This window comes from Vicugna pacos, chromosome 26, assembly GCF_048564905.1.
Source record: "Vicugna pacos chromosome 26, VicPac4, whole genome shotgun sequence".
Lineage (NCBI taxonomy): Eukaryota > Metazoa > Chordata > Mammalia > Artiodactyla > Camelidae > Vicugna > Vicugna pacos.
The window spans coordinates 17,918,718-17,946,325 of record NC_133012.1 but is presented as its reverse complement, the minus strand read 5'-3'; the positions used below and the strand labels follow the sequence as shown (position 1 = coordinate 17,946,325).

At 39.1% G+C, this 27,608-nt stretch overlaps 2 protein-coding genes and 1 pseudogene across 7 annotated transcripts in view; 2 read left to right on the top strand and 1 right to left on the bottom strand.

Annotated features, from left to right (window-relative positions):
* Window positions 1-1,205: 1,205 nt before the first annotated feature.
* The window catches only part of TRIML2 (tripartite motif family like 2), a 39,650-nt gene continuing 13,247 nt past the window's right edge, over window positions 1,206-27,608 (bottom strand). The window contains exons 1-8 of one of the 4 annotated variants that reach the window (XM_072950433.1): window positions 11,607-11,681; window positions 8,643-8,993; window positions 8,271-8,366; window positions 6,643-6,837; window positions 5,332-5,472; window positions 4,241-4,263; window positions 3,972-4,072; window positions 1,206-1,893 (exon numbers count right to left, since the gene is read on the bottom strand). In XM_072950433.1, coding sequence (XP_072806534.1) covers window positions 1,322-1,893; window positions 3,972-4,072; window positions 4,241-4,263; window positions 5,332-5,472; window positions 6,643-6,837; window positions 8,271-8,366; window positions 8,643-8,831 — 1,317 coding nt within the window. In that variant the 5' untranslated portion in view covers window positions 8,832-8,993; window positions 11,607-11,681 and the 3' untranslated portion in view covers window positions 1,206-1,321. Of the gene's footprint in view, window positions 1,894-3,971; window positions 4,073-4,240; window positions 4,264-5,331; window positions 5,473-6,642; window positions 6,838-8,270; window positions 8,367-8,642; window positions 9,372-11,606; window positions 11,682-27,608 lie in introns of those variants that run through there. The other 3 variants (XM_072950430.1, XM_072950431.1, XM_072950432.1) reach the window with 3 other exon arrangements.
* On the top strand, window positions 15,016-16,014 carry LOC102525077 (protein FAM50A pseudogene; annotated as a pseudogene). The gene has a single exon (XR_001460140.3). The product of XR_001460140.3 is annotated as a protein FAM50A pseudogene (transcript).
* Window positions 18,350-26,013, top strand: TRIML1 (tripartite motif family like 1). 2 transcript variants are annotated; one of them, XM_072950429.1, is made up of 6 exons: window positions 18,350-18,869; window positions 20,660-20,755; window positions 21,770-22,000; window positions 23,006-23,028; window positions 23,207-23,304; window positions 24,770-26,013. In XM_072950429.1, the coding sequence occupies exons 1-6, from the start codon at window positions 18,795-18,797 to the stop codon at window positions 25,318-25,320; spliced, it is 1,074 nt and encodes a 357-aa protein (XP_072806530.1). In that variant the 5' UTR covers window positions 18,350-18,794; the 3' UTR covers window positions 25,321-26,013. The 2 variants fall into 2 exon arrangements, with proteins under 2 accessions (XP_072806530.1, XP_006198069.2); XM_006198007.3 differs by lacking the exon at window positions 18,350-18,869 and adding an exon at window positions 19,793-20,415.

The following is a 27,608-nucleotide window of genomic DNA, read 5'->3' as shown; positions in this document are numbered from 1 at the left end:
TCGGCCCTTGTTAAGTATGTCAAGGAAAGCTGCCTTAAACTAGGATCTGAAGAATGAGTTAGAATTAGTGAAAAAAAAAAAAAAAGAATTATCCACATGATGTTCTAAAAGAAAATTTTGAGAATGCTAAATACTCAATTAAAAATCTATCCTTAAAAAAAAAAAAAAACAGCAGGCAAATACCTTCCCAGACCCTCATGAGTCAACAGAGCAATTTTCTTCTATTTATCGTCTGCTGTCTTTTACTTGGCCCATCCTAAAGTACACAGCGTCCACGATGCACAGAGTATGCCTGCAGAAAAGCGAATAAGTAATGTTCTTCCTCCACTTCCTGTAATGAGCTTGTGTTTTTAGGAAATTTGAATTGAATTGAGCCGCTGTCCTGTGTAGTCATGCTGACACAGTAGGTTCCTATGCAACAGGATTCGAAACAGAGCTTGCTTTTTTTCAATATGATGATCCAGATTCAGTTCCTTACCCTTTTTACTTATTAGATCCTTCACAGTTATGTGACCTTAGGAAAATTAAGTCACCTCTGAGCCTCAGTTTCTACATTTGAGTAATAAAAATTAATACATATTCATAGGTTGTTAAAAATATGAAGAGAGATACAGTATGATAAACCTTTCACTAAAAGTCCCACTGATAAATATTTGGCTGCCTTTTCAGCAATGACCAAGCAAGGCTGTAGAAAAAAATTTTCAGTGGATTATCAAACAGAGAAAGACGAAGGCAAATACAAGACACCATTATAATATTACTTAATATTGTTTTTCAAAGCACTATTCAGTGCTTTTAAGGAATCTAATTTTCCTCATAAGAAGTAGAATACTTGAAATAATTTATTACAAGAAATACTCACATTTTCTGCAACACCTCCTCCCCACCCAGATAAAATATCCAGGGAAATTAAGCTGTTCTCTACTTAGAATGATGTTAGAAGTCTTCAAACAGTCACTATAATAATATTCTCAAATCTAAAGTCATGATTATACCTAATTCTGTTTTCAGAAATCTCTAGAGTCCTTAACCTTGTCCTAAGGACCCCAGATTATATTTCTTTTTCTAATTCCCCAATCTGAAGCTGCACAGGCATCTGCTGTCCTAGTTGGTGTGGGTTCCTTCAGTTATTATCATTTGTGATTCGGCTTAAATGTAACCTCTTCATGAGATGGGTGCTGACAAAGCCAGATGAATGCAAAAGCTCTGGGGTGTTGAGCTGAGTTCCAACTCCCAAGTGCTAAAAATATTTTATTAGACTATCTTGTAAAATAATATATAGACATGCTTGTAACATTTCTGCCTCCTGTGATCTTAGATTTCACACCAAAGAAGACTGAGGGCTAACAGTCCCATTACAAGAGGAAACATGTGGGAGGCAGATGCTCAGAGAGTCTGAATTCATGCCTCCATTTGGGACACAAAGAGAAAATATAGGCCTGAGAGCTCCTTGGAAGGTAAGGCCAGAGAAATTATAGATGAGGGATCTCTTTGTCACATCATAGAAGGACACTTGCCCATACTCATAGTTCAGGAAAACTCCAACACTGTGCACTCGCTCTCTCAAGGAGATCCTTCTTAAAGGGGGAAAGGCCCAGAAGATATAATCGGTTCCCATCATGGTTCCCATGAGTAGGACTTTATCCCTGGAATCGTTTCTGTAGGCAGAACCTTCGTATATACCCAACTGCCACTGCGTTGCCTTTTCCACATCCACCTCCCAGTAGTGCCTCCCTGAGGTGAAGCTCTCCACACCCAACACGGTGGCGCTGAAGTCAAATCTCTCTGGGTGACCAGGCGTGTCCTGCTGGACATTTCTGAGTCTTACGCTTCTTAGATCCTCGGATAAGACCAGACAGGGATGAGCTGTTCTGTGGTCCAAAGTGATAGGTCCTGCAGGGAGAAGGAAATTTAGTAAACCTGGGGGTTTGTCAGTGCTAGAGACTGAGGATTTCTAACTTTCAGGGGCTGCCCAAGGAGTGGGCATGAGTCTCAGGCACAGATATGGCAGAGGCAATCTAGGAGAGTCCAGGTAAAGGAAACTCTAAGCTGTTTCAATAAATGGACATCATAGAGGAGCAAAGTCAGTAAGATAATGGAAGGAGATGAAATCCATCTGAGCAAGGACAAAACAAAAAATAACGAACTATGGAGAGCTTTAGAAGTACCTCTGAAACCAGAAAGGAATCTTGCCAGGCTGTAAAAGTAGCCTGATACCCAGACCTAGCCCACTATCACCTGGTACCCAACTCCAGTCCCCAAAGAGCTTCTCCAAGCCTGGAACAGCCAGAAGTACTGACTCTCCTAATAGGGCAACTGATTCACGGCTCTTCCCTGTGGCTGAATTGCTCTCCTCATCTTAAATATCACCAGGGTGTGATATAAATACCTAGAAATTGTTGCCAGCGGGCCCCTGGCAACAATTGAGTAAATCAAAAGAGAACATATTACAGGCCAGAAAACCTGTGAGAATCTTCCAGAAAAATCAAGCTGAGAACAAGAAAACTCACTGTGATTTCTTACACTTCAAAGTAGTACTTGCTTTCATTCAAGTATAAGAATAGAAGGAGAACTTCAACTTGATGAAAAGCAACTATGGAAAACCTACAGCTAACATCAGACTTAACGGTGAAGGACAGTGCCTTCTTTTTCCCTAAGACCAGGAAGGAAGCAGATGATTCTCACCAGTCTTATTCACGATCATACTGGAGGCCCTAGTCAGCGCAATAAGGTAAACAAACAAACAAATAACCAAAAATACACAGAAAAGGCTTACAGATTGGAAAAGAAATAAAACTGTCTACATTTATAGATTACTTGACTATCTTCATAGAGAATCTCCCCAAAATCTCTAAGAAAGTCACTAGATTTAATAAATCAGTTTAGCATAGTTGTAAGATACAATGTCAATATACACAAATGAATAGTTCTATATACTAACAAAAACTAGAAATGAATAATTTCAATTATATATTTAATTCCATTAATAGCACTAAAAAATAAAATACTTAGTAATCTGTCTAATTAAATATGTATATTTGCTGAAAACTACAAAATACTGTTGAGAGAAATCGAAGACCTAAATAAATGGAGATAAATTACCTTATCCCCAAACTGTTCTATAGATTCCATGTAATCTATAAAATCCAATTAAAAACCCTAGCAGTTTTTTGTAGAAGCCAACAAGCTCATTTAAACATTAATGTGAAGAAGGATCTAGAGTAGCCAAAATTATGTTGAAAAGAACAAATCTAGAAAACTCACAGTGCCCAATTTTAAGGCTTTCTATAACCAATCAAGCCAGTGTGGCATTAGCAAAAGAATAGAAGACAATGATCAATGGAATTATTAGACAATTGGATCAATGGATCTATTAGATATAAATCTGCTCATATGTACCAACTGATTTTCAACAAATAATGTTGGAACGACTGGATATATACATGTACAAAAAAAGGAGGGAGTTGTACCATACCTTGTATTATATGTAAATATTAACTCTAAATGACTAATAGACCTGAATGCAAACACTAAAACTGAGGGGAGGGTGTAGATCAGTGGTAGAGTGCATGCCTAGCATGCACAAGGTCCTTGGTTCAAAACCCAGTACCCCTATCAAAAAAAAACCAAAAAACAGGTAAACTTAATTACCTCCCCCTGCAAGAAACAAACAAAAAACCCCAAAAAACAAAACTAAAACTGTGAAACTGCTAGCAGGAAATCTTTGTTGGGGTAAAAAAAAAATATTTCTTAGGACACAAAAAGCTAAAATCATAGAAGAAAAAAAATATTAAGCTGATCTTCAAAATCTAAAACTTCTGGCACTATTAGGTAAATGAAACTATAAACCACATGAGAAATATTTGCAGATATAGTCTTTTTAAATCCTTTAGCTATGTGGAATTTACTTTCATTTATTTCTCAAATATAAAAATAAAGTGCCTTGTGATCATGGATGCGTGTCAACTTACTTTGCAGCACTTTTAGCATTTTGCTCATTCCTGTTATTTGGCATAAATTCAGGTCTGTGATTTGGGCAGGCTCTAAACACTGAAGCAGTAGTGACTCACTCCTATTAAAGACAAAACAATCTCCGTTATCTGTGCAGACCCCAGGCCCCTTTATCCAGAGGGTGGATCTCATTGCATGGCCTCGCTAACCTCACCCCGACATCTCTACCCATGTGCTCACATATCAGACTGTGAATCTGACCCAAATGTTTTCAAAATGAGTATCTTACCTTTCCAAAGCACATCTTGCATTCTATGGGGTGAAAAAAGAGAGATATAAAATATTACTGGGTATTTGAGCCAAGGCTTTTGTGAATTGTGCCCATGAAAATATCTTCTCTTATAATAATAAAACTCTATTTCCATGTAATTTCTTCAGCATCATGGTGCTAAATCTCAGATACCAAATTTCAACACTGAATAGGAAAAGTCAAAACAACGCTTGAAATCATTGCTATATTCCCAAGCGAAGTATCTTCTGTTCTTCACATTCAGAATGCTCATCATTCAAATTCTGCCCATCTATTTGCTTTCTATACCGAGGGTGGCAAGAACCGAGCCTGATAATCTGGGGATGGTGACTGGAACCAGGTCAGGAACTGAATATAACTAGGTCACACCTACCTGTACTTTCTGGAACTAGGCTTGGCTCTAGAACAGAACCTAAGGGCTCTCTGCGCAGGGGCTTTTCAAATAAGAATACTCACACTGCAAATATGGGCCTGGCAGAAGGATACTGGCAGAGTCTTTAAAAGATGAAAATTTTCTTATTGAAATGGTAATACATGTTACTGCCCCAAATTTAAAATACATAACACTATACAAATAAGTCGCATCCAGGTTTCCCAAGGTTACCGCTGATCACACGGTTTGTGTTTAATTTGCCTGAATTTTTCTCTGAATGTTAATGAGCATATATGTTTATATGTATTTTATAAATAGCAGAAAGTGTTTTTGCATGTTTTTTCCATTAAGGAGATATCTTAAAGATAATCTTTCAGTGTGTATAGAGCTGCTTCATTCTTTTTTTATGGCTGCAGAATATTCTACTGTATGGATACATTGTAATTTGACTAACCAGTTATTTATCCTATTAATAAGGAACATCTCAATTCAAACTTACTATGACAGTTTTTAGGTGAGAATTCACATCATGAGGCAGCTCTACACATACTATGATTTTATGATGAGGCAGTGCTTTTGGTAGCCTTCGTGTATGAGTGGAGATCACTGGATCCTGTGTTCTAGAACTGACCCTGCATGAGTACTGCCACTTCTCAATTCTCAAGAACTGTGGTGAAGGTTGTTTCCACAATCTTACCTGAAGCAACGCTGAGGCGGATTGCCCACACTTCTTCTCTAACTCTGCGATGATCTTTTGGAGGCTGCAGGTATGTTCAGACAGCCTGACTTCACTCTCCTTCAGTTTACTCACGTTCTCTCTCCCCAGATTGTTCAGTCTCTGCAGAAGCATCTCCTGATTACCATTCAGCAATTTCTCTTATTTGCTAATTCAACTATCTCTTTAAAAACCTGCTGTACTGCCTGCCACCTCAGTAACAGACACAATTAGATAAGGCCAGGATATCCCTCTGTGTCACTCGAGACACCTTAATAGAAACCTGATTCTCTGACACAATATATTCATGTCAACAATGGATAGTATCCATATAGTCTACTTAATCAGTTCACAACCTGGACTCAAAACCAGTCACCTTCTCTTTTTCTTTTTTTGCTATGCAGTTTTGTTCTGGCACTTTTCTATTTCCTTCATTCAATTAAAACTAAGACTTACCATAATTTAATTAAAGTTAAATTTAATCAATAAGAATTAATCAAGCCACTGATACCAGTTTCCTTTTTGTTTGGCAAAGATGCTCCACTTAGGCACATAAGCACCTGTTCATTTTTTCCCCCTTAAAGAACACAAACAATGTCATATTATACTGCTGATCTGACAACTTGCTTTTTTCTTAATAAATACACTCTTGGAGAGCATTCCTTATCCATACATATAAAGCCATCTTATCTTCCCTAAATGAAGAGCATTCCACTGTATGTCCATAATACAATGTATTTCATGAATCCCATATTAATAACCTGGATACAGGCTGTATCTAATCTCTTTTGTTATCAACAAATGTTATAGTAATAATAATGCCTAATACTTATCAAGTGCATAATATGTTCCATTGTTACTTAAAGAGCTTTGTGTAGATAATCACATCCAATCCTCAAAACAATATTAAGAACTAAGGGCCATTAATATCCCCATTTTACAGGTAAGAAAACCAAGTCAGAGGTTAAGGAACATGTCTAAGGGACACTTAGAGGCTAGTAAATTGCAGAATCCAGAAAGGAATCTCAATCTGGCTTCAAAGACTACCTCTAACCCCTGGCTATATACTGAAGAAAACTTTATAACATTCCCTCATCTATATGTCTTTTTATATGAATGTTAAGTATATCTGCAAGATAAATTCTCAGAAAGAGAATTGCCGGGTGAATATATACATTCTCTCAATATACCCATGATTGTTCCTGGATGTCTTCTTCTGAAATTGATATAATGTCCAGTTCTTCTTTCTCTGATTTCCCAAAGATTGTGAGGATGTCATTTTCCACATCTCACCTGTAGTATTTCCTGGAACTTCTCCCTTAGCTCTGTGGCAAACTCCGTCGGTTGGTTCTGATTTGCTTCTCTCAAGTTCAGGTTGAATACATACCTTTGCAGGCTCTGGAGGTTCACCATGTTTTCTTCAGTCATCAACTGGAACCTTATCCTATATTCAGACTCAATCATTTCTTTAAAATTCTGCTCCTCTTCCTTCATCATAGATATAGACATGACAGATTTCAGGTTAAACACAACAGATAAATATCTATAGCCACTATCCATCTATAATTCTAATACAAAGACAAGGAATTATAAAGTACAGGGGAAGAAATAAAAGGCATCAAGACAAAGGACAAAGGGCATTTCAGAGTCAAAATCAGCCAAGATATCAACACAATCTTAGAACATGAAATGCAGATGAAGAAATGTTAATTGTTAGAAAACAGGAATGTACAACCTCAGTGACCAAAGAGAAGGAGATAAGGAAAATGAGAAGATACGTAAATGGCTTTTGCTGATGCTTTGGATGGGGGTGTGAGAAATGAGGAATCAACGGGTGACTCCAAGGTTTTCAGACAAAGTAATTGAAAAAAGTTGCCAAAACATAGAAAGGAAAACTATGGAAGGGACATATTCCAGAAGTGGGAGTGTATTAGCAGCTCAGTTTGGGACATGTTGATTTTGACCGGTCAATTAGACACCCAAGGAGAGATGCTAAGTAGGAAGCCAGACATGGAAGCCCACCACTCAGAAATCTGAGCTAGAGACAGATGCTGGGAACAGTCAGCTTAACGGACGATATTTCACCTCAGGAGTCTATAGAGTCAAGATTTACCAAGAACCTGACTATTCTCACCACTTCTACCACTACCCCTCAGTTCACCATCACCTGTCCTGATTATCACCTGTCCTGATTAAGAACTAAGGGCCATTATTATCCCCATTTTACAGGTAAGAAAACCAAGTCAGAGGTTAAGGAACATGTCTAAGGGACACTTAGAGGCTAGTAAATTGCAGAACCCAGAAAGGAATCTCAATCTGGCTTCAAAGACTACCTCTAACCCCTGGCTCTATACTGAAGAAAACTTTATAACATTCCCTCATCCATATGTCTTTTTATATGCATGTTAAGTATATCTGCAAGATAAATTCTCAGAAAGAGAATCCCCCGACATGGATAGTGATTCTCAAACTGCCCTTTAAAAGGCTTCAGGATTTATATGGCCACCAACAGTGGCCACATAAGATGCTCATTCTCCTATGGCATTGTTATAAACTGTGCTATCAATCTTTTTGATCTTTGCCAAAAAGGGATGCAAACGTCATCTCAGAAATTTAATAAAAATTTAATAGTTAATTTGTATTTCTCTCACCATGAACAAAGTTCAGGATCTTCTTGTATGTTCAAAAGATAGTTGAATTTTCTTCTCTGTGAACTCTCATGTCTTTGATCATTTCTCTATTGAGTTTCTAGTCTTTTGCTTATTGACTTTTAAGAGCTCTTTATTGGTTAAGAATTAACATTTTTCCTACTTATGGATTCAAAATACTTTTCCCTGCTTTGTCATTTGTCTTTTGATTGTATTTATGTTACGTGCTATGCAACATTATAGGTAATTTCCCCCTAAGAATCAAGCACTGACCTGCATCATCACCATTCTTTCTTGCTCATCAGCCAACATGCTTTTAGCTACTTCAAGTTTCTCCTTCAGTGTGGTCAATATCTCCTGGAATAACTTCTGCAGAGAAATGTATCACAATTCCAGGTAAAGTAATTGCTTTGCAACAGTTAGATCCCTAACCTTAGACGACTGAAAGGCCAAAAGCCCTGACTATGTTTTCATCACCTCGAAGTTGAAGGTCCACATTTGGTAACTGTTTAGTATTCTTTGATAAATATCAACTAGGGAAATGGTCTTGGAGGATCAGAATATCTATCCCCCAAATAAATAAGGTAATAAATAAGAGGAGGCAGCCAGAGTGACACAGGGCTCTGGGATCTGCATGAAGCTTACCCTGTAATTCTCAGCAGTCTCTTGTAATCCATACACCGTGTGAGTCTTGTGCTCCTGGGACTGGAAGTACTTGTCACAAAGCATCATTTGGTCATCACCGCAGAACAGCTGTGGTGGCTCCAGGTGTTTTTCACAGCAGGCATCTTCTGGGATTTTTTGCTCTAACTGAGAAGGGAGCCTTTTAGACATCCCGGCAGGTGGCCCTAGTTGAAGACTGGGCTGTTTCTGATGTGGAACACCTCCCGGCACTCTGAATAGTAAAAGAGAGGCGGTGTTCCGGGGCAGGCACACTTGTCAATCTCAGTCCACGTCGGAGCAGGTCAGCGTATCCCGGACTCACATCCAGCAAAGCTTCAGCAGCCACGTGATTGAGTAAGGAGACACAACGAGTTACACCAGCATTCTAAGATTAGAGGAGCTGTCCCAAGTTTTCTGAGAATTTCAAGAAACTGGTTGAAAATTATTTACAAGTGACAACATAGCATAATACTTCCTTCTAAGTCATTAAAGAAAATGGCGCTCAGTGGAAGGTACAATGTGGGAAGGAGAAGCGGAGGAACTTCTCCGACTGAGGGGAGGCAGAGCCTGGCCATGGCAGTCAGGTCGCAAATTTAAGGAACCACTCACTCTCCCAGTGCTTGCAGGAGCCAGAAAGTGAGGGCTTTTTTGAGAGCTTCCTTAAATGAGAGGGGAGGCGCACTTCTGGCTCCTTTGGTGCGCATGCCTGAGAAGCACTCACCTCCGGGCTCCTTAGGCGCATGCCTAAGAGGCGCTCACTTTCGTGCTCTCTAGGTGCGCAGGAGCTTGTGAGGCAACGCAAGTTTTGCGCCTAAAGCCTAAGGCAAGTCTCATCGGAGACCTGGCCGTTAAAGGATGTTTGTTAAGCAAATAGATAAAAATGCCCCCAAAATAAATAAAACCTTTCCAAAAATACTAAAGGGAAACAATATATTTATATGTACATATGTACATGTAAATCTATACATATAGATATATATTTTAAGGTAACAGAACAAGGGGTCTATAATCTACGTCTCCATTTCCAGACAATTCTGATTATCTTTGAGCAACAATTCTACCTGTTCTCTAGAAATATTTAAACTATATTCTTAAAATGTATTACCTACTGAATTTGGGAAACTCTTCCCAATAAAGAATTGCTTTAGTCTAACCCTATCTCTAGCCATTGGTGGGTGGCAGCATAACACCAAGTATTAATTTCTCAAAATTTACATCTAATTTACATCTGTCCCCAGTTCCAGCTCTTTTGACAACATCTCTTGAAAGGAATTGATCTGACAGATTGCAGAATCCCCAAGCTTCCATTTCTGGATTTACTAGCTTCTCCTGCTTCTCATGCTCTCACTTTCACCCGGATTCTGAAATCAACTAGACCTCTTGTCCTTTCACTTGTTTTTAAGAGATGTGAAAAACTTTTTAAATTCTTAAGTTAATTATGCTTATATATATGGTAACACTGTTACCTTGTTAAGAGTACATACTAAAGCAGCAGTTTTAAAGGTTGATTCCTAAGACTTGATCTTCCTTTTCACTGTGTTGACATTTGCACTGACAGAAGATAAAACTGCTGGTGTCTTACCATTAATCAAGGAAGTGGCACCAAACAGTACTGTAGTCATTTCTTGTATTTTTACAATCTCTACCTACTTGGATGATCCCAGTTTAAAAACAAAAGCCTGTTTTACTTAAGAACGTTCTTATTTCTTCATGCTATAGTAAAATATTAAATCTCAACCACTGAGTACAGGATTTAGTACTCTGGGTGACAAGATGGAAAGCATGTGTAAAGCATTATGCTGCAAATAGAAAAACAATGGTTGTCTCAAGAAAGCACTTTCAATGATTGTTTGGGTTGCAAGCCATACTAGCCACTTTTCTTCCCCCCATAGGACACTTTCAGTAAAAAGAGCAAATGAGAAAAACTGCGCTTGTTCAGATGTAGTGATTTGGAAAGACATTTTCCCAACCACGGACAGAATGACCCTGTCATTTCAACGAAACCAACTGAGAGTATTAGTTCCCAATGATAAAATTTGAGCTTTTAAGCAAAAATGAGAGTCTTGGAAAACATGAATCTACTGTTCTAAGCTTAACAGCTTCCCAATACTTAGTCTTTTCTGATGAAATTGGTGGTGATAGTAAATGTTAGTTTTTGCTATTGCATAGTGAATGAATTATGTCAACATTTGGAAAATCTGCAAACTGAGTGAACCAATATTTTCCAAGGACCAATCAATGCATAATGTTATAAGATTATGCAATGGTAAAGTGGATTCAAAGTATAAGGCAGACCAATGGATTTTAATGTTACAGAGGACAAAATGTTCATTAATATGATTAAAAAACAATTATCTGAAAAAAGTATTAGAATGATCTCCCCTTTTCCAACTAAGTATTTGTGTGAGGACAGATTTTCTTCATCTACTTCAACTAAAATAACATTGCAATAGGTAGAATGCTGGAGCAGACATAATAGTCATCTTCTGATAAACCAGAAATTAAAGAGATTTGCAAGACTGTAAAACCATGTCATTATTCTCAATAATTGTTCAGAAAAAGTTCTTCATAAAAATGTTAGTTTTAAAAAATATTAAAAATAAATGTCAGTTTTAACAAGGTCCTACTGTATAGCATAGGGAACTTAATTCAATATCCTATAATAAACCACAATGGAAAAGGATATGTAAAAGAATATATATTCCCTATTTATTTTTCGCTTGCATTTATCTTATTACAAATAAAGCTATTATTTTCATATTCTTAAGAGCCAATTTTGTTTCTTTTCCTGTGAATCATATGTTTAGCCTTTCAGCTGTTTTTTTCTACCAGGTTTTGGTCTTTTTTCTTAATTTTAAGAGATACTTAAACACTGAAAAGATTATGCCTTGTTATTATACAAATTGCAACTCTTTCCCTCTACTTGTCATTTGGATTTGAATTTACCTCAATTCTTTCTTACTGAATCCTTCAAACTCTTGTAGTATCTCTTGTCTTGCCTCCCTAAATATGTCCTAGACTGAAAATAAAACTGATCAGTCACAAAAATGAGCAAGTTTAGAAATTCAGTGGTCACTCCTGGCTTTATCTTACTTAAGCTCTTAGCAATCAACATAGTTGGCCAGGACTCTCCTAAAATGGCTTCTTCTCTTTGCAACCAAGATCGTGTAAATGACATCCATCCTGCTTTACTGGTCTGTTTCTCAGTATTCCTTTTTGGCTTCACATCCTCTTGAACCTCCAAGTTTTGGGGGTACTTCAAGGATCAGTTCCAGTCCCTTTCCTTATTCCAGTTCCACAGTGTCTCCCTAGGTAATCACACTGACTTCCAAAAGTTTGAGTACCACTGTCCAATTTAATCTTTTATCCAGCCCTGGAACTCCCAACTCATTTGCAATAAATGTCTAGTAAGCACCCCTACATTAATATATTTGTAACACTGTTTGGGATTTCAATCAATAATATCTTCCCTTACGCCAACTCATTTTAAAATTCCATTTAGAAGCATAGTTTAAACCACCATCATTTCATCATCTCAACTAGTGTACAGTCTCCCCTGCCCCAGTTCCATCTCCAACTCCTCTCAGCTCAACAAACAGAATACTATTTTAAAACCTAACTCAGGTTTATAGTAACTTTCCAGGGCACTTAGGATAAAATCCAAATGTTTAACTGAGTTCTAGATAGTCTGGTCCCCTGCTGGCATCTCACCTATAGCTTACTTCCAACAATTTTAGCTCCTTTCCTCCCTACAGTTAGTTCTCAGCTCAAACATCACTTCCTCAGAGAGGCCTTTCTGCAATTACCCAATTTGAAATACCTTCCCACCATTCACAATCATCTTATTTTTTTGTATCTTTTTTTCATATACAATGCTCAATAAATAATTTTTGAAATTTTAAATCAAACCAGCACAAAGGAAGTTGATGAAGGACAGCGAATAGAGATGAAATATTTTTACAGAAACCAAGAGAAAGGAAAGTCAGAGAATAATATGTCTCACAAATGCTATCTATGTACTAAAGTTCATACCTATCCTTATCTTGTTTTTCCTAATTTTATTTATTTTTTGCCCTAGCTTTCTCACTTACCCTTTTTATACCATTGCATATATATATTTTTTAAGCTTCCATAAATACTAGAATCAAGTTGAGGTATTTAAAGAAAACCATGATTAAGGAAATGATCTTCAGAGAGAAGCTTACCTTTCCTTGTAATCCTGAGTATTTTCTTTCAGGAAAATGGCCAGAAATGGAGACTGAAGAGCTTTTATCGTTTTAGCTACTCCCTCACTCTCTCCCTTTCTTCTTCAGGCAGGAAACCTTCTAAGGTTTCAAATACTATCCATATGATAATCTAGAACAGTGGTTATTGAACTTCAGTAGCAATAGAATCATTTAACAGTTTAGTCAAACAGATTTCTAGGCCCCACCCTGACAGTCAGTTAGGATAGATCTTGGGTGGAGTCTTAATTTGCATTTTAATGAGCTCCTAGAAAATACTGAATAACCCCGGACCTTGAGCAGGAGTTTCAGTCTCTTTGGATGGGTGATTATTTTGTTCTTTGCTGCATCTCCAAGGTCTTACATACTGCCTACCAGATAGTAGCCCCTTAATTAGTTTTTTTTTCTTTAATGAACCTCATGTATATAGTAACACTTTCACAGGAAGAAATTCTTCTACAAGCCATTACCCTAGAATCTCATCGTGCTCTCTCCTTAGCCATACCATTTTCTCTTAAGCCATTAAATAGTTTCACTAGAGAACAGTGCCTGATTTCATTGCTTCCAGAATGTTTGCTGAAGGGAAGTGATCATTGCATTATTTGTAGATGGAAAGTCAAGAGTAGCAATGACTGCCTGACTGAGGAATGTGTCACAATGGGAGGTCAGGGGACAGTTCCAGAAATCTTAGATATGGTTGACCGCAGAGGAAAGAAAATCTGCAGAGCTTCCCTAGTTTTACATTCTGTCTCTGGAAGGTTTTTCATTTTTGCTTTTTACATCAGTCAATTCCTTGCTGATCAAACATCAGTGCTTTTCGTTTCATTTTTTTAAATTGTTTGTTTAAAAAAAAATGCTTACAGGACAATGAGAAAATTCTTTGGCTTGCTCGCCGATCTTCCAAAACCCGGTTCCACCCTAAGTATATCCTTTCTCTCTATCTCAAACAGCACTCCCCACCCACGCCCTCTTCTCCTTTGAGTAGATCGCATTCTTTTCTGTGTGTCCCTCCCTCCTCTGCCTCCTTCTCTTTCTACCCAGTTATCCTTTTTTCTTTTAAGCTTTGATGCAACCAACTTCTGTGAAGATTTTATCAATCACTTTGGTCATTTATTCTTGAGTTTCATAATTCATATGATTTCATTTTGACAGGAAAACATCATAACCTTTCAATCAAGGGGTAAAACATCAAAATTCTCACATCCTGGAGTCTCCTAAATCCCTTCTTAGAGAAAGTAAACATATTGGAAGACAATATGTTTTAACTTAAGATAAGGCTATAAATAGCACACTATGCTACACAGTGTGCTAAGTTTTTTTATATCTATGTATTTCCCACAGTCCATGAGATATGTGGTATCAATACATTTTGTAGTTGATAAAGCCGATGATTTCAAGTTTAAGTAGTTGACCCAGAGCATTCAGTACAGACAGTTACAGATCTGGGGGTTTGAATCACAGCTAAATTTCAGAATACTTCTTTACTTCTATGACATGTTAACTAAAATTTTGGCCAATTTATAAAAGAAAGCATCTCAAATTTGCATTACAGTTTATCACAAGATACTTTCAAAGGCCTACTCTAACAATATTATAGTATCTTTGAGTACTTCAATTGTGTGATTTAAAAACCTCCCCTAAGCATTAAATCGTTATGATAAATTGAGCTTATAGACTGAATGGCCTCCTCTGCAGATCCTGAAACTCAGCTGGGTGGTTGTTTATCTATGGATTAATAATTAGGATTAATTATTAGGATTTTAACACAAATTTGTGTTAAAATCCTAATCTCCCAACATGATGGTATTAGGAGGTGGGGCCTTTGGGAGGTGATTAGATCCTGAGACTGGAGACTTGATGATGAGGTTAGTGCTCTTATAAAAGAGGATCCCCCAGAGTTTCCTAATCTTTGAGCGAAGGCCCAGTGAGAACCAGGAAGAGGGCCCTCATTAGACTGTGACCATGCTGGCAGCTTTATCTTAGAGTTCCAGCCCCCAGAACTATGAGCACTAAATGTTTATAAGCCACTCAGTCTGTATTTTATCACAGCAGACCAGGCTAAGACACTAGTGTTCTTTACATATTATTAATAAGTCGACTTTTGTCCACCCGTCGAGGTCGCTGCCACTACCATGGCTCAGTACAAGGGGGCCAAGAGCGAGGCGAGCCGCGCCATACACCTGCTGAAGAAGCGGGAGAAGCAGCGCGAGCAGATGGAGCAGATGAAGCAGAGGATCGCCCAGGAGAACCTAGTGAAATCCAACATTGACAGGAAGTTCTCTGCGCACTACGATGCTGTGGAGGCGGAGCTCAAGTCCAGCATGGTGGGTCTGGTGACCCTGAATGACGTGAAGATAAAGCAGCAGGCACTGGTGAAGGAGTGGGAGAAGCAGCTGGCCAAGAAGGAGCAGCTGAAGGAGCTACAGCCGAAGCTGGAGAAACTGCGAGAGAAGGAGCACAAGAAGGAGGCCAAGCGGAGGATCTCCAGCCTGTCCTTCACCCTAGAGGAAGACGAGGAGGCAGGCGAGCAGGAGGAGGAGCTGGAAAGGAAAGCGGTCACCACAAAGAAGAGGAAGCTGGGGAAGAACCCAGATGTGGACACAAGCTTCCTGCCTGACCGAGACAGGGAGGAGGAGGAGAATCGGCTCCGAGAAGAGCTAAGGCAGGAGTGGGAAGCCAAGCAGGAGAAGATCAAGAGCGAGGAGATGGAAATCACATTCAGTTACTGGGACGGCTCTGGGCACCGGCGGACAGTCAGCATGAAAAAGGGCAACACCATGCAGGAGTTCCTGCAGAAGGCGCTCGAGATCCTGCGCAAAGACTTCAGTGAGCTCAGGTCAGCAGGGGTGGAGCAGCTCATGTACATCAAGGAGGACCTGATCATACCCCATCACCACAGCTTCTATCACTTCCTTGTCACCAAGGCACGCGGGAAGAGTGGGCCGCTCTTTAACTTCGACGTTCACGATGATGTGCGGCTGCTCAGTGACGCCACCGTGGAGAAGGACGAGTCGCACGCCGGCAAGGTGGTGCTGAGGAGCTGGTACCGGAAGAACAAGCACATCTTCCCCGCCAGTCGCTGGGAGCCATACGACCCCGAGAAGAAATGGGACAAGTACACGATCTGGTGAATGTGGAGGTGACATGGCCCCAGGCCTCGGGGCACAGTTGTGAAGTGATATCTCATTGTGCTTTTGATTTGTATTTCCCTGATAATTAGTGACCTTGAGCATCTTTTTACATACATACCTGTTGGTCTGATGTGGTTTTGGAGAAATGTCCATTCACTTCTTTAGTCCATATTTTAATTGGGTTATTAATTCTTTCACTTTTCTCTTTTTTGGTTTTTGTTTGTTTGCCTGTCATTGAGTTGTGAAATTTACTTATATATTTTGGAAATTAACTCATTATCTAATAAATCGTTTGCAAATATTTTCTCCTATTCTATTGGTTGCCTTTTTCACGCTGTCTCTTTGTGGCACAAAAGCTTTTAAGTTTAATGTAGTCCCACTTGTCTATTTTTTGCTTTTGTTGCCTGTGCTTTCAGCGTCATACCCATGAAATTCCATACTTTTTCTATGCTTCTGTGTATACAGATACACTATCAACCTGTACAGCATGCCCTCATTTTTGTAGGCAAAAAATACATATATAACCTAATTTTTCTTGTTTATACTTAAACTATTTGGGAGAGCAAAAATGTATCTCCCCCTTAACATTATATAACAAATGTCATGTCATGTCAGTGTACATAAACAGGTATGTTATTTTTTTAATGGCTATGTACCCACAAGAAGAGCTATTATTTTTGCATATATATTTATCTATGACCTCTTCATAATTTAAGATTGGGTATTTGATGCATCTGTTCCAAATTCTCTTTCCCAGATTGTCATTTAAAAACATTTATTTGGTTATTTTGTTATTTTGCTGTATAAAAGTCTTTAATTTTTAGCTTTTTAACTTAATCTTTCCTTAGCAGTGTCTAAGCTCCACAGCACGCTTTAAAAAGCCTTCTCTAAGTCATCCACTTTAAATTTCTACTGTGTTACCAATTATCTCCTCTTATAATGTGCTTCATCCTTCAGATGCAATAATTGACCATATGTTTAACAAATATGCTTCTCACTTGTTAAGTAGATGTGAGATAATATAAAATATAACACATGCAAAAATAAAATAATATATAAGTAAATAAAATGAAAAAAGCAATGCAATACAGAGAGAAATACTATGAGTAGAAATTCATGACTAGAGTGGGGAAAATACACACACACACATACATCTGGAGTACACATTGGTGTAAACTGTTAGGTAGAGATGCAACTTTTTTTCCCAGATGGCGACTCCAACTTGTCCTAAACCATTTATTGGATAATCTATCTTTTCCACACTGATATGAAATGAAAGACATATTTTTAAAACCAGGCTTTCAAGCAAGATCTTTCTCAAATAAGTCCCCATCTAGCCTGCTATCTCCAACAATGAATAAGCCCTCACCATATCTTTAAGGTTCTTCTTTTCTATGTGTTTTGAGCCTCACTGTAATGTCAGTGATAGTTGTGATTGTGGACCTCTTGGGGTATCCCTACTGTCACCTCCTCAGGAGGAGACAGTCCAGAGAAGGAGCTATTTGAGTTGTTGACCTCAGAAATCATGTCTGGCAGTGTAGTGCTGTGAGGGTTGTTAGAATGTATTCTGGGAAGGCTGGCCCACTCTATAAATTTCTTCATCTGTGAATTAAGCCTAATCAGTGTGTTCACAGAGAAGGTAAAGAAGTCTGCACTCCCAACAGTGAATGTAGCCAATAATTTCAGATACTTGTCCCACAATCATGCCATAATGACAGCTGTCTAATTTCCTTCTCAAAGCACTTGAGCACCGTTCATTTCATTGACATAACTGGAAATTTTCACCCACTCACAAATGAGATGCAGTGTAGCATCAGTAGAAGAGAATGACTCAGGGAAGTAGGAGACCCAGTTCCCTAGCCCTGAACTGACTCATGTAGTAAGTAAGTATTCAGAGAACCAACTCAGTTTATTTATGTCAGTTTCTTCATATATGACCTCTGGGTTTCCAGTTAGATAAAAGACTGTGATTCTATAACAATTTGGTTCCCCTACTTGTTCATTTAAAACTTATTTACAGACAAGTTGAGCCCTTGCTATGTGCAAAGAATTCTTCTAGTCATCGATGAGTAAGATGTGGTTATTGTATTGAGCTTATGAAAGGAGTTAATTTGGAAGAGGGAAGTGGGATGGAACAGATCAGTGTGGCTTGAACTTAGAACATGCCAGTCTTCCCATTCCAAATTGGAATACAGGCTCTGTGATGCACTATAACCCTATTGTGGGGCTTGTTCTAATGATTCTGGCCAATGTTAAAGACTCCTGAGTTTGTATGGGAATAACATACTGAATGTAGGTGGTAGTTCATAAATTATTTTTCCAGTGATGGCAATTCATAATACTGTAGTTTTTGTTTGCTTGTTTGTGTTGTTTTTTTTTTGCAAGACCTTTATTTGAGACTAACTTCTAAGAATATTTTGAAGCTGTGCCCCCAGTTACTGGCCTAGGAGCAATCTGAACAGTAGAGATTTCATGACCCCAACCTGATGTTACCACTCTTCCTACTTAAACTAGTATAATTCTTTGCTCTGGTGCTTCCTTTTTCTGGCAAATTCTCACCCCAATAATTCACACATGCTATACAAAGGATGTATGATTAACACATTAATAACTTCAGAAAGATGAGTTTTGACTAGGAGAAAGAAAGGTGGAGGAAGAACCATTTCCAGCCAGAAAACTTCTTTTGACAAAAGTTCAAGATAAGGAAACACTTAACATCCTGTAGGAGATGAGTGGGAAAGAAGAATCCGTTGGAACCACGAAAAGTCAGAAAGGAATTCATGGGTAAGACGGGTAATGAAGAACCATGGAAGGTTGCCAAACTGGAGAGTGACAGGAAAAAAACCAGAAAGAAGGTACGATAAAATAAGTGGGAGTACAGAACTAGACAGACTCTGAAGAAGAGCTTTTAAGGTTCCACTTCCTGGCGTACGGTGAGTGGAGGACGGGCCATAACAAGAACTGACTTATGAGCATACGACACAGCAACTTTATAGGACTTGGTGCTAATCTTGTGGTCACTGTACACAGTGACATCTGCATACTGTACATTTATTTTTTCATGGGTCTAAAACTAATGTCTGCACATTGAATTTCTGTCCAGTAAGAAGTGATGAGAGGTTTAATAAGGCCTAGTTTAAACATTTTCAAAGAGTGAAAATAAGTGAGCAAAATTATATTTGCCCTAAAATATAATTTTTTCCATCCACTCTGTAATGTAAAGGCTCCTTGAGGCAACTTCCAGCAACAATGCTGTTTTTCTGCTTTCTATGATGGCAGAGAGGTGAGTTTCATGGTCTGCAGGGCAGAGCAATAAATATAACCCTAACAATCCATTGTGCATCTAAAGTCAGGGAATACTTCAATGGAATTGTTTTCATTTGGGGGGGTGAATAAAATCAAATCAAAGGACACAGAACCTGATAAAGTAGCAAAAAGCTTGTAGGCTTTGGTCAAGCAAAGAAAAGGACCCAATGAGAGAAAGAATATACATTATAGTTTTCTTCCTTCAGTTTCCCAACTAGATTCCGTAGTAAAGTTTTCCAAAAGATTTGGACCAGACTCCAATTCATATACTATAAGAGATCACTGTAATTTAAATCTCTGTACTGGCTTAAACCAAATTACCCAACCCTCCAGCCTAAAACCAGTGTGTTTCAATGGTTTCATAGTGCTAATTATGTACAATAACCAACTCTTCAAGTGAGAACTGTTGGGGCATATATCGTCAGTATCCAGCTTGTGGCTCGCACAGTGAGATTCCTTAAAAGTTTGGGGTTGATGATGAACACAGTGTATAGAAGTTCCACATTAAGTCATAATTGGCTTTGTGTCAATTGGTGAAATCAGTCACAGAGGAGAGCAAGAATTTCTTGTAATAACAACATAGCAACTGATTACCTACTTGTTACTCAAAACAATAGACACTCCGGGAGGATTTTTCTAATCCCAGAATAGAGGCATGATCTTGCTCTGATGTCCTTCTTTGAGAAGATGTCCACAGCAGATTTGATGGAGAATCTCAGGGAAGAACTGACTTGTTTCATCTGTCTGGACTATTTTACCAGCCCAGTGACCACCGAGTGTGGGCATAGCTTTTGTCTGGTGTGTCTCCTGAGAAGCTGGGAGGAACATAACACTCCTTTGTCTTGTCCTGAGTGCTGGAGGACCTTGGAAATCCCGCATTTCCAGCCAAATGAGCGTTTGGGGAGGCTGGCTGGCATCGGCAAGCAACTCAGATCCCAGGTGCTGCAGAGTGAGGGCAACCAAGGTGGCTATGAGAGAATGCTGGCAGCCACTAAGGTGTTGTCTGATCATGAGCAGGGCGCAGATGATTTCTCAACCCAAGGTCATGGAATAAACAGAGTGAATCTCTCGAGTGAGGCTGAAGAGCATCACAAAGTAAGACTGGTTGCTCAATATAAATTTCAGAACACAAATCAGGTCCCATAACTTAACCCCTATAATATTCTCTATTGGCGTCAGTCATGGGTGCTCATCTCCAAGCACCAGATTACAGACTTGGTGCCGGTCCCACTTCACCCTTTGTTAAAGAGTCCCAGTCATCTTGTTGTTTTGGGTCCTCAAGACCCTACCTGATCTGGTGCTCTGCTCATTTGCCACAAAGAATTTGTTTCTATTGCAGGAGAAACTCCAGGAAATCCTAAATATTTTGCGTAAAAAGAAAAAGGAAACTCAGATTACATTAACCCATGAGAAGGAGAGAGTGATACTGTGTAAGGTCAGTATCTGTTTGACTTTTGCATTTTCTATGTGATTCTATTCTATAGACACAGGAATATGTTGAGAAATAGCAGGGGAAAAATGACAAACTTTTCCAGGCCCAGGGCTACAACATGCAGTATCCTTGCTTTGGGCAGCATGCCTCTGCTTGTCCACCTGGGGATCTCAAGACCCAGCTCAATTCCCCCATGCCCAGGCCAGCTTGTTTTTCCCCTTCTTGATGTACCTATTTAACTCTATTTTGGCTCTGATTATAATTCATGAAAATACCAGTTATACATATAGACATAAAACATAGGATGGAAATTGATTTAAAAAGGAGTATCAAAAATTTGGGGGGGGGAGGGCAAATAAAAAAGAAGTTAAGAGAAAAGGAAATAAATGAGAAATAGTAATTTGGATTAGTATGCCTGACCAAATGCTCAGAGTTGGCCATAGATTTGAATTTGAGCTGTCTAGTAAAGCATAGAACTAAATGTTTAATTAGATAGTTAAAAAATAAGTATGTATCTGATTCTCCCAATAAACCTAGAGTTCTTAAATGGGAATATTTATGACGTATATTTCTATTCCTAGTATATGACCCATTGCCTACTTTCATTGAAAAAATATTTGTTGAATAAATGAATGAATGCTTTTTTCCCTCATTTTTGTCCTTATTTTGCTTTTTTTTTTAAATAATGGTATTGATCATCATCTATCATATTTTTGTTTGTTTTTTTCTCAACAGAATGATAGCCTCCTAGGAATAGAAATTTTGGTTTCCTTTATTACTATAGCTATAGTACTCACACTTGCTAAAATATCAAACTATCTGCCCAGTTAGTCAATAGAATGTGTGTGTCGTGCGTCAGGTTTCAAGAATTGTCACAATAGAAGTCTAGGACTTCGTAAATATTAAAAGTCTAGTAGGCACTTCTGTTACTAATTTTATTATGTTGTTTGTGTGTGTGTGTGTGTGTGTGTGTGTGTGTATGTGTGTGCGCGCGCGCGTATGTGTGTGCGATGGCAGGAAGAGACAAAGACTTGTAAACTGGTTGTTGGGTCAGAATATGCAAAAATGCACCAGTTCCTGAAGGAGGAGGAGCAGCTGCAGCTCCAGCTACTGGAAATGGAGGAAAGAGACAACCTGAAGAAACTGCGGGACAATGAGATCAAGCTGACTCAGCAAATGAGAAGCCTAAGCAAAATGATCGAACAGACAGAGTCCGCGTGTAAGAATTCAACTATAGAATCTTTTGAGGTAAGGATATTGGGGAAATTAATGGAAAGAAACCATGTAGTCACCTAACATTATTTCATGTCATATAAAATACATGTGTCTTTATTTACCTGAAAAATTAAGTTCTGTTCCCAAAAAAAGTTTTCCTACAGAATGAACATTCTATATTGTATAAATAAAGTCTTGAAGAAGAGGAGAAAAAAACAGAGGAATATCTATCAGAAACAAGTCTGATGGTGACTCCAATTTCTTGTGTTTGCCTTGCTGTGATCTCAGCTTTGCCAAATATTTTAAGTTTAATGAGCATTTACTATGTGCATAGCACATTAAATTTCATCTTCAAAAAGACCCGATAAAGTTAAATACTATTATGATACATACTATAGATGATTGTTATGTATAAAATGGCTTAACAGTAGCAATTATTTAATAATTCAGACCTAGGGCAGTTAGGTAATTTGCCTGCCAAAAGCTAACAGGTGAAAGAACGCAGGTATTCTGTCTCCTGAGCCCATATTCCTCCCCATCTTTGCGCCACTGCCTTCCTAGGCTACTGTCGCATTCCCTGGGACCTTCTTAAACATCAGCCATGTGAGCCAACTCCAGCCTGGCGTCTCTTCCCTGGACTGACTCCACAGAATGCTTCTACTTAATTTAGTGCCTTCCCAACAGCCCAGTCCAACACAGCCCTCACTGGGCTACTTTCCTTTGCTTATCTCTTACTCCTGAAAGCATTGCATAATGAGGCTGATAGTTTGGTTTCTTTATTAGCAACAGATTCTCAAGGTGATAATATGAGAAAAAGAAATCTCTAGTCATTGTGAGAAAACATTTCATATTCACAAAAACTCATCCCTAGAAGAAGATGGGGATCTTTTTCTACCATATATTTTCCTAATCAAGGTGTTTTAGAGCCATGGGAAGTGGATTCTGTGAAATCTGCAAAGGATTCTATCCAAAATGGATTTAGGATTTGCGAGTGATCAAAGTGCACAAATACTAACCTTCTTTCTTTTATGCCCTTAGGATGTGAGAGGAATACTGGAAAGGTAGGTTTCTATTGTGTTCAGTTGTGTAAGGCACAGGGATGTGGTACTGATGCAACAGGTTATCAGAGTGGGGATTAGTGGCCATGCCACTGGGGCAAAATGAGCTGGATTCTCAAGTTGGAACAGGTCATGCAGTCTGTGCAGAGAAGACTGAGTGACTGTCTGTGCCCTCTTGCAGGAGTGAGCCTCTCTTGCTTCAGTGTCCAGAGGCCACCACCACAGAGCTGACTCTGTGCCGCATCACTGGAATGAGGCAGATGCTGAGAAAATTCAGCAGTAAGTCAGCCTGATTTGTCAAAACTTCAGGAGTTTCCAGAGTTAACTGGGACCATAGACCATCTCTGTACTGGAGCAGACAGAAGCTCTGAGACTGGACTGATGTTTGATCTGGTTTTGTTTTCTGTCTGAGTCCTGCTTCTTTGTTTTCATTGTTCTGTTTTGTTCCTCTCATGCCTTTGCATAGGCACACACGCACGCCTCCTCAGGAGTTTCTGCATTTCCACCTCTGCTCTTGTCAGGATAAAAGCTGATTTAAACTCTTACATTTCAGTGAAGAAACATTCAAAGAACTATGTCTTTAGAATGCCCCATATATTCAGGCTAGCTAAGACCCAGAGGTCACATTATTTTTCAATTTTTATCTTGTTGAAAATCTGACCTTCAGAGGAAGGCCTAATGGACTTCGGATGCAACAGATATTTGAGAAGTGCCTACTATGTGCTATAGTAGGTACTGTGCTATCCGGCTCTGAGTATACTTAAAATGAGTAAGACAGACTTGACTTTGCTTTTGTAGGACTTTCAGTGAAATTGAGGAGCCCAAGATGAATCACACAAATAATTAGTGATGGTTGGGATCTGACCTATAAACAGAAGTATGAAATGGTATGATGGGGTGCCTAGTCTTGTCTGGACAGTCAGTGAAAATCAGAGTCCTCCTCTGTGACTTCCTCCCAGGTGGCTGGGAGAGGAGGTCTCTTACTGGTTCACAATGTGTTTCATCAAATGATCACTGGTGGTTGCACTAACTCACATGAGGTTGCATTTAAGCATGCATGACATAATGAAAAATGCTGACTGGAGAATGCTATTCAAACACTCAGTAACTCTGTAATCTTGGCCCAGTTTCCTAACCTTTATGACCTCAGTTTTCTTTTATAAAAATGGAAAAAATAATCATACTTGCCATGCTTAAATGAGAGAAGGTACAGAAAATGCCTGGTACCTTAGTAGGAATTCAGTAGGTGATAACTATATTTCTCTCCCACCCAAACTGAAGAACTATAACCATCCTTGGCTAAAGCAAATGCAAATGACAAAAGATATGATGACGTGGATAAATAACTCTGAGTTCTAAAACTCTCTTGTAGACAGAACCCTGTCCATTCCATTATCAGAGATTCAATATCACTCCCCACATGACTCTTTGGTTTCCTTTTAGAAATTCACTGTGTTTTGTGAAACAGTAAAAGAAGGGGCTCAGAGGTAATGTTCTAAACAAAACAAAAGTCCCCACCATACTCACCTAAATTACATCTTAAAAAAGTGGACTGCTAGAATCACAGTGGTGCTTCTTAAAAATTAGATTCCTGGGCCCTATCCTAAATCAGATTCTTGATGAGTGGGCACAGCAATCAGAAAAAAACAATCGGGCTGGATATTACGACTTAAATTTGAATTCCACATATATAAGAGGGCTTTCAAGAATGCAAATGAGGATTCATTCTTTTTCCCTCTTGCAGCAGATATAACTCTAGATCCAGCCACGGCCAATGCCTATCTCGTCTTGTCTGAGGATCTGAAAAGTGTGAAACATGGAGGAATCCGACAGCAGTTACCTGACAACCCAGAGAGATTTGACCAGTCTGCAACTGTGCTGGGTGCTCAGCTCTTCACCTGCGGGAGACACTACTGGGAGGTGGAAGTGGGCAACAAGACCGAGTGGGAAGTGGGCATCTGCAAGGACTCAGTGAGCAGAAAGGGGAATCTCCCCAAGCCACCTGGGGACCTCTTCTCACTTATAGGTTTAAAAATTGGAGATGATTATAGTCTTTGGGTCTCATCACCTTTGAAAGGTCAACATGTTAGAGAGCCAGTGCATAAGGTTGGTGTTTTCTTAGACTATGAGTCTGGACATATAGCATTCTACAATGTGGCAAATGAGTCCCTCATCTACAGCTTCCCTCCAGCCTCTTTTCAAGAGGCTCTCAGGCCCATCTTCTCCCCTTGCCTCCCAAATGAAGGGACAAACACAGGCCCTCTTACCATCTGCTCACTGAATAACCACGTCTGAGGGAGATGCCCCCAGTCTTCTCTGAGAATGAGATCTAAGACCAAAGGATGACTATTAATTAGGATGATTAATGCATTGACAGTATTGACATCAGGTGATCTGAAACAAAAGCCCCTAACCCTGCCCCAAGAGTTTCAATTAACTTGAGCTCCCAACAGCCAAATTACACAAACTTCTAACACCAGTAGGAGAAATCTGATTATATCCTGTGTCTTTAACCATATTCGTCCTGCCTGCTGTATGTGCCGATCCCTGAAAATATAGAGACACAACGAGCCCCTATTATCCTGAATCCCACTGTCATAGGCCAGTTTTATAAATATATGTCTTTTTTTTTCAAATGTAGTTATTCATTTGACTCTTAAAAAAACCCTACTGTTCTCATGTATCTTTATCCTATGTGCAAAGAAAGCTCTGCATGCTGGGGCAATCTTAACTCCTTCAGGGCAGGATGCATGGGTTCTCTTTTTCATTCATGACTCACCCCCTCTGAAAAGTCACTTTTCTTCCCACCCCCTGGGGCCTGGAGTATTTGTAGTCAGGAAGACATATGTGTACAGAACACTGCAAAGATATGTGTGAACATCACTGCAATATTCATGTTACTATAATCACAAGAGGATGGAACCTTCTGCTGTTTGTTATTATGGTCACAGATGACAAGGTCTCTAGTCAATAAATGTATCAAGGCTGTAGGCCAAGTGACTTTTTCGGTTTTATATAAGGTTATTTTCTGAGCTTTCACTATGTGCTATGAACAGAAGCCTTTTCGTCTCTGGAGGAACAAATCAAGTCTACTCTCTATCCCAGCATGCCAGGATTTTGGAAGGGGATGGTGTTTGAGCAAAGCTGCTTTTGGCTGGTCTCACTCATGCTCCTCATTCTTAGTGCTCTGTTCCTGCAATTTTTTAAAAAATTTCTTTCTCTTGCTCCCATTGCAGGATGTCACCAATCACAGAAGGTACCCCTTTCACTCCTCTTCCCACTCAGATAAGATCAGTGTCAGTATTTTTAGTCTCAGACAAGAAGACTGGTGGATTTAACCCATGAACGACTGCAAAATTAAACAATTTATCACATATTTTAGTTTGTAAATAGAGACTAACTGGAGGAAAGCTGATAATTGAACCTGTTAATCAGCACAGAAAATCCTAGAAGGAGGTCAGTAAGTAACTGGGTTTATTTTGGGGTCTGTGTTCATCCATCCCATGAATCTAGATCTGCTTTGTCTTTCAACTTTACACATTTTGATCTTGTCCTCTCAAAGGCAGGGAAGCATTTATAAACTGGACTTTGCATCCCAGATAATGTCCTCTTCTGTCCTTTGTATTTCCTACTTGCCTTTTCATCCCAACAGCACATATGCTCAGAGAACTGTGATGGAGGAGAACCAATCACATCCTTTTTAGATAATTTGCAGCTCTGTTTGACATTTTTAATTTTCATTAAATTTTATTTCTTGGTTCATTATCTCAAAAAGCTAAGAAACAAATCATAAACACCAAACATATTTTGAATATATCTTCCTCCAATACAAAAAAAATTGAATTTTTAAAATTTTGGTAAATCAATATAAAAGTAGTACACTTTAATTTAGTGTGCATAAGAGTTAACTGTAATCTAGGTGACAGCCACACCTCACCCCCTTCTTTCTTTTTGTCCCAGAGGAGTTCATATTGCCAAAGAAGCTGGCATCATTTTTTCCCTATGGGAAAGTCATTCTGTGTAGACCTTGGCCTGCACCAGTGTCTACCATGGAACTATCACTGACTAGGTGTTTGGGGAAGACTGAATCTTTACTGTTTTTATTCTTCTGGGTTTACATAAACAACCATGAGAAAGCTGCAAGAAAGTTTTCACCCATGGTTTCTAGCTATATAATCCACGTCAAGCAGATGTCATGGAAAAGATGGGGGCTATTGTGGCCAGACTGAAAAAGGAAGAGGTGCGTTCCTTGCTTGGCAAATGTATCCTCTTGCACCGTTCAAGGGTCTGGATCTCACTCTTTAGACTTTGAACATTTGACAAAGGCATTTCCTTCCACATGAAAGGTGTCCCACAGGGAGCCTGCTACCATTTACTCAAGCTACTCCCTTTTCCCCTCATTAACTCCTTCACTGCTTCCCAAATCTCTTTCACCCTTTCCTGAGTGGACAATTTCCCAGGGAGATGGCAAGTCACAGGTAGCCCTGTGTAGTGGACATTACCAAATGAAACCCAGAATCCTAGCCACTTCCTTCCCTACCTTTCCACAACTGGCTGGAGGAGAGGAGATATACCTGGCATTG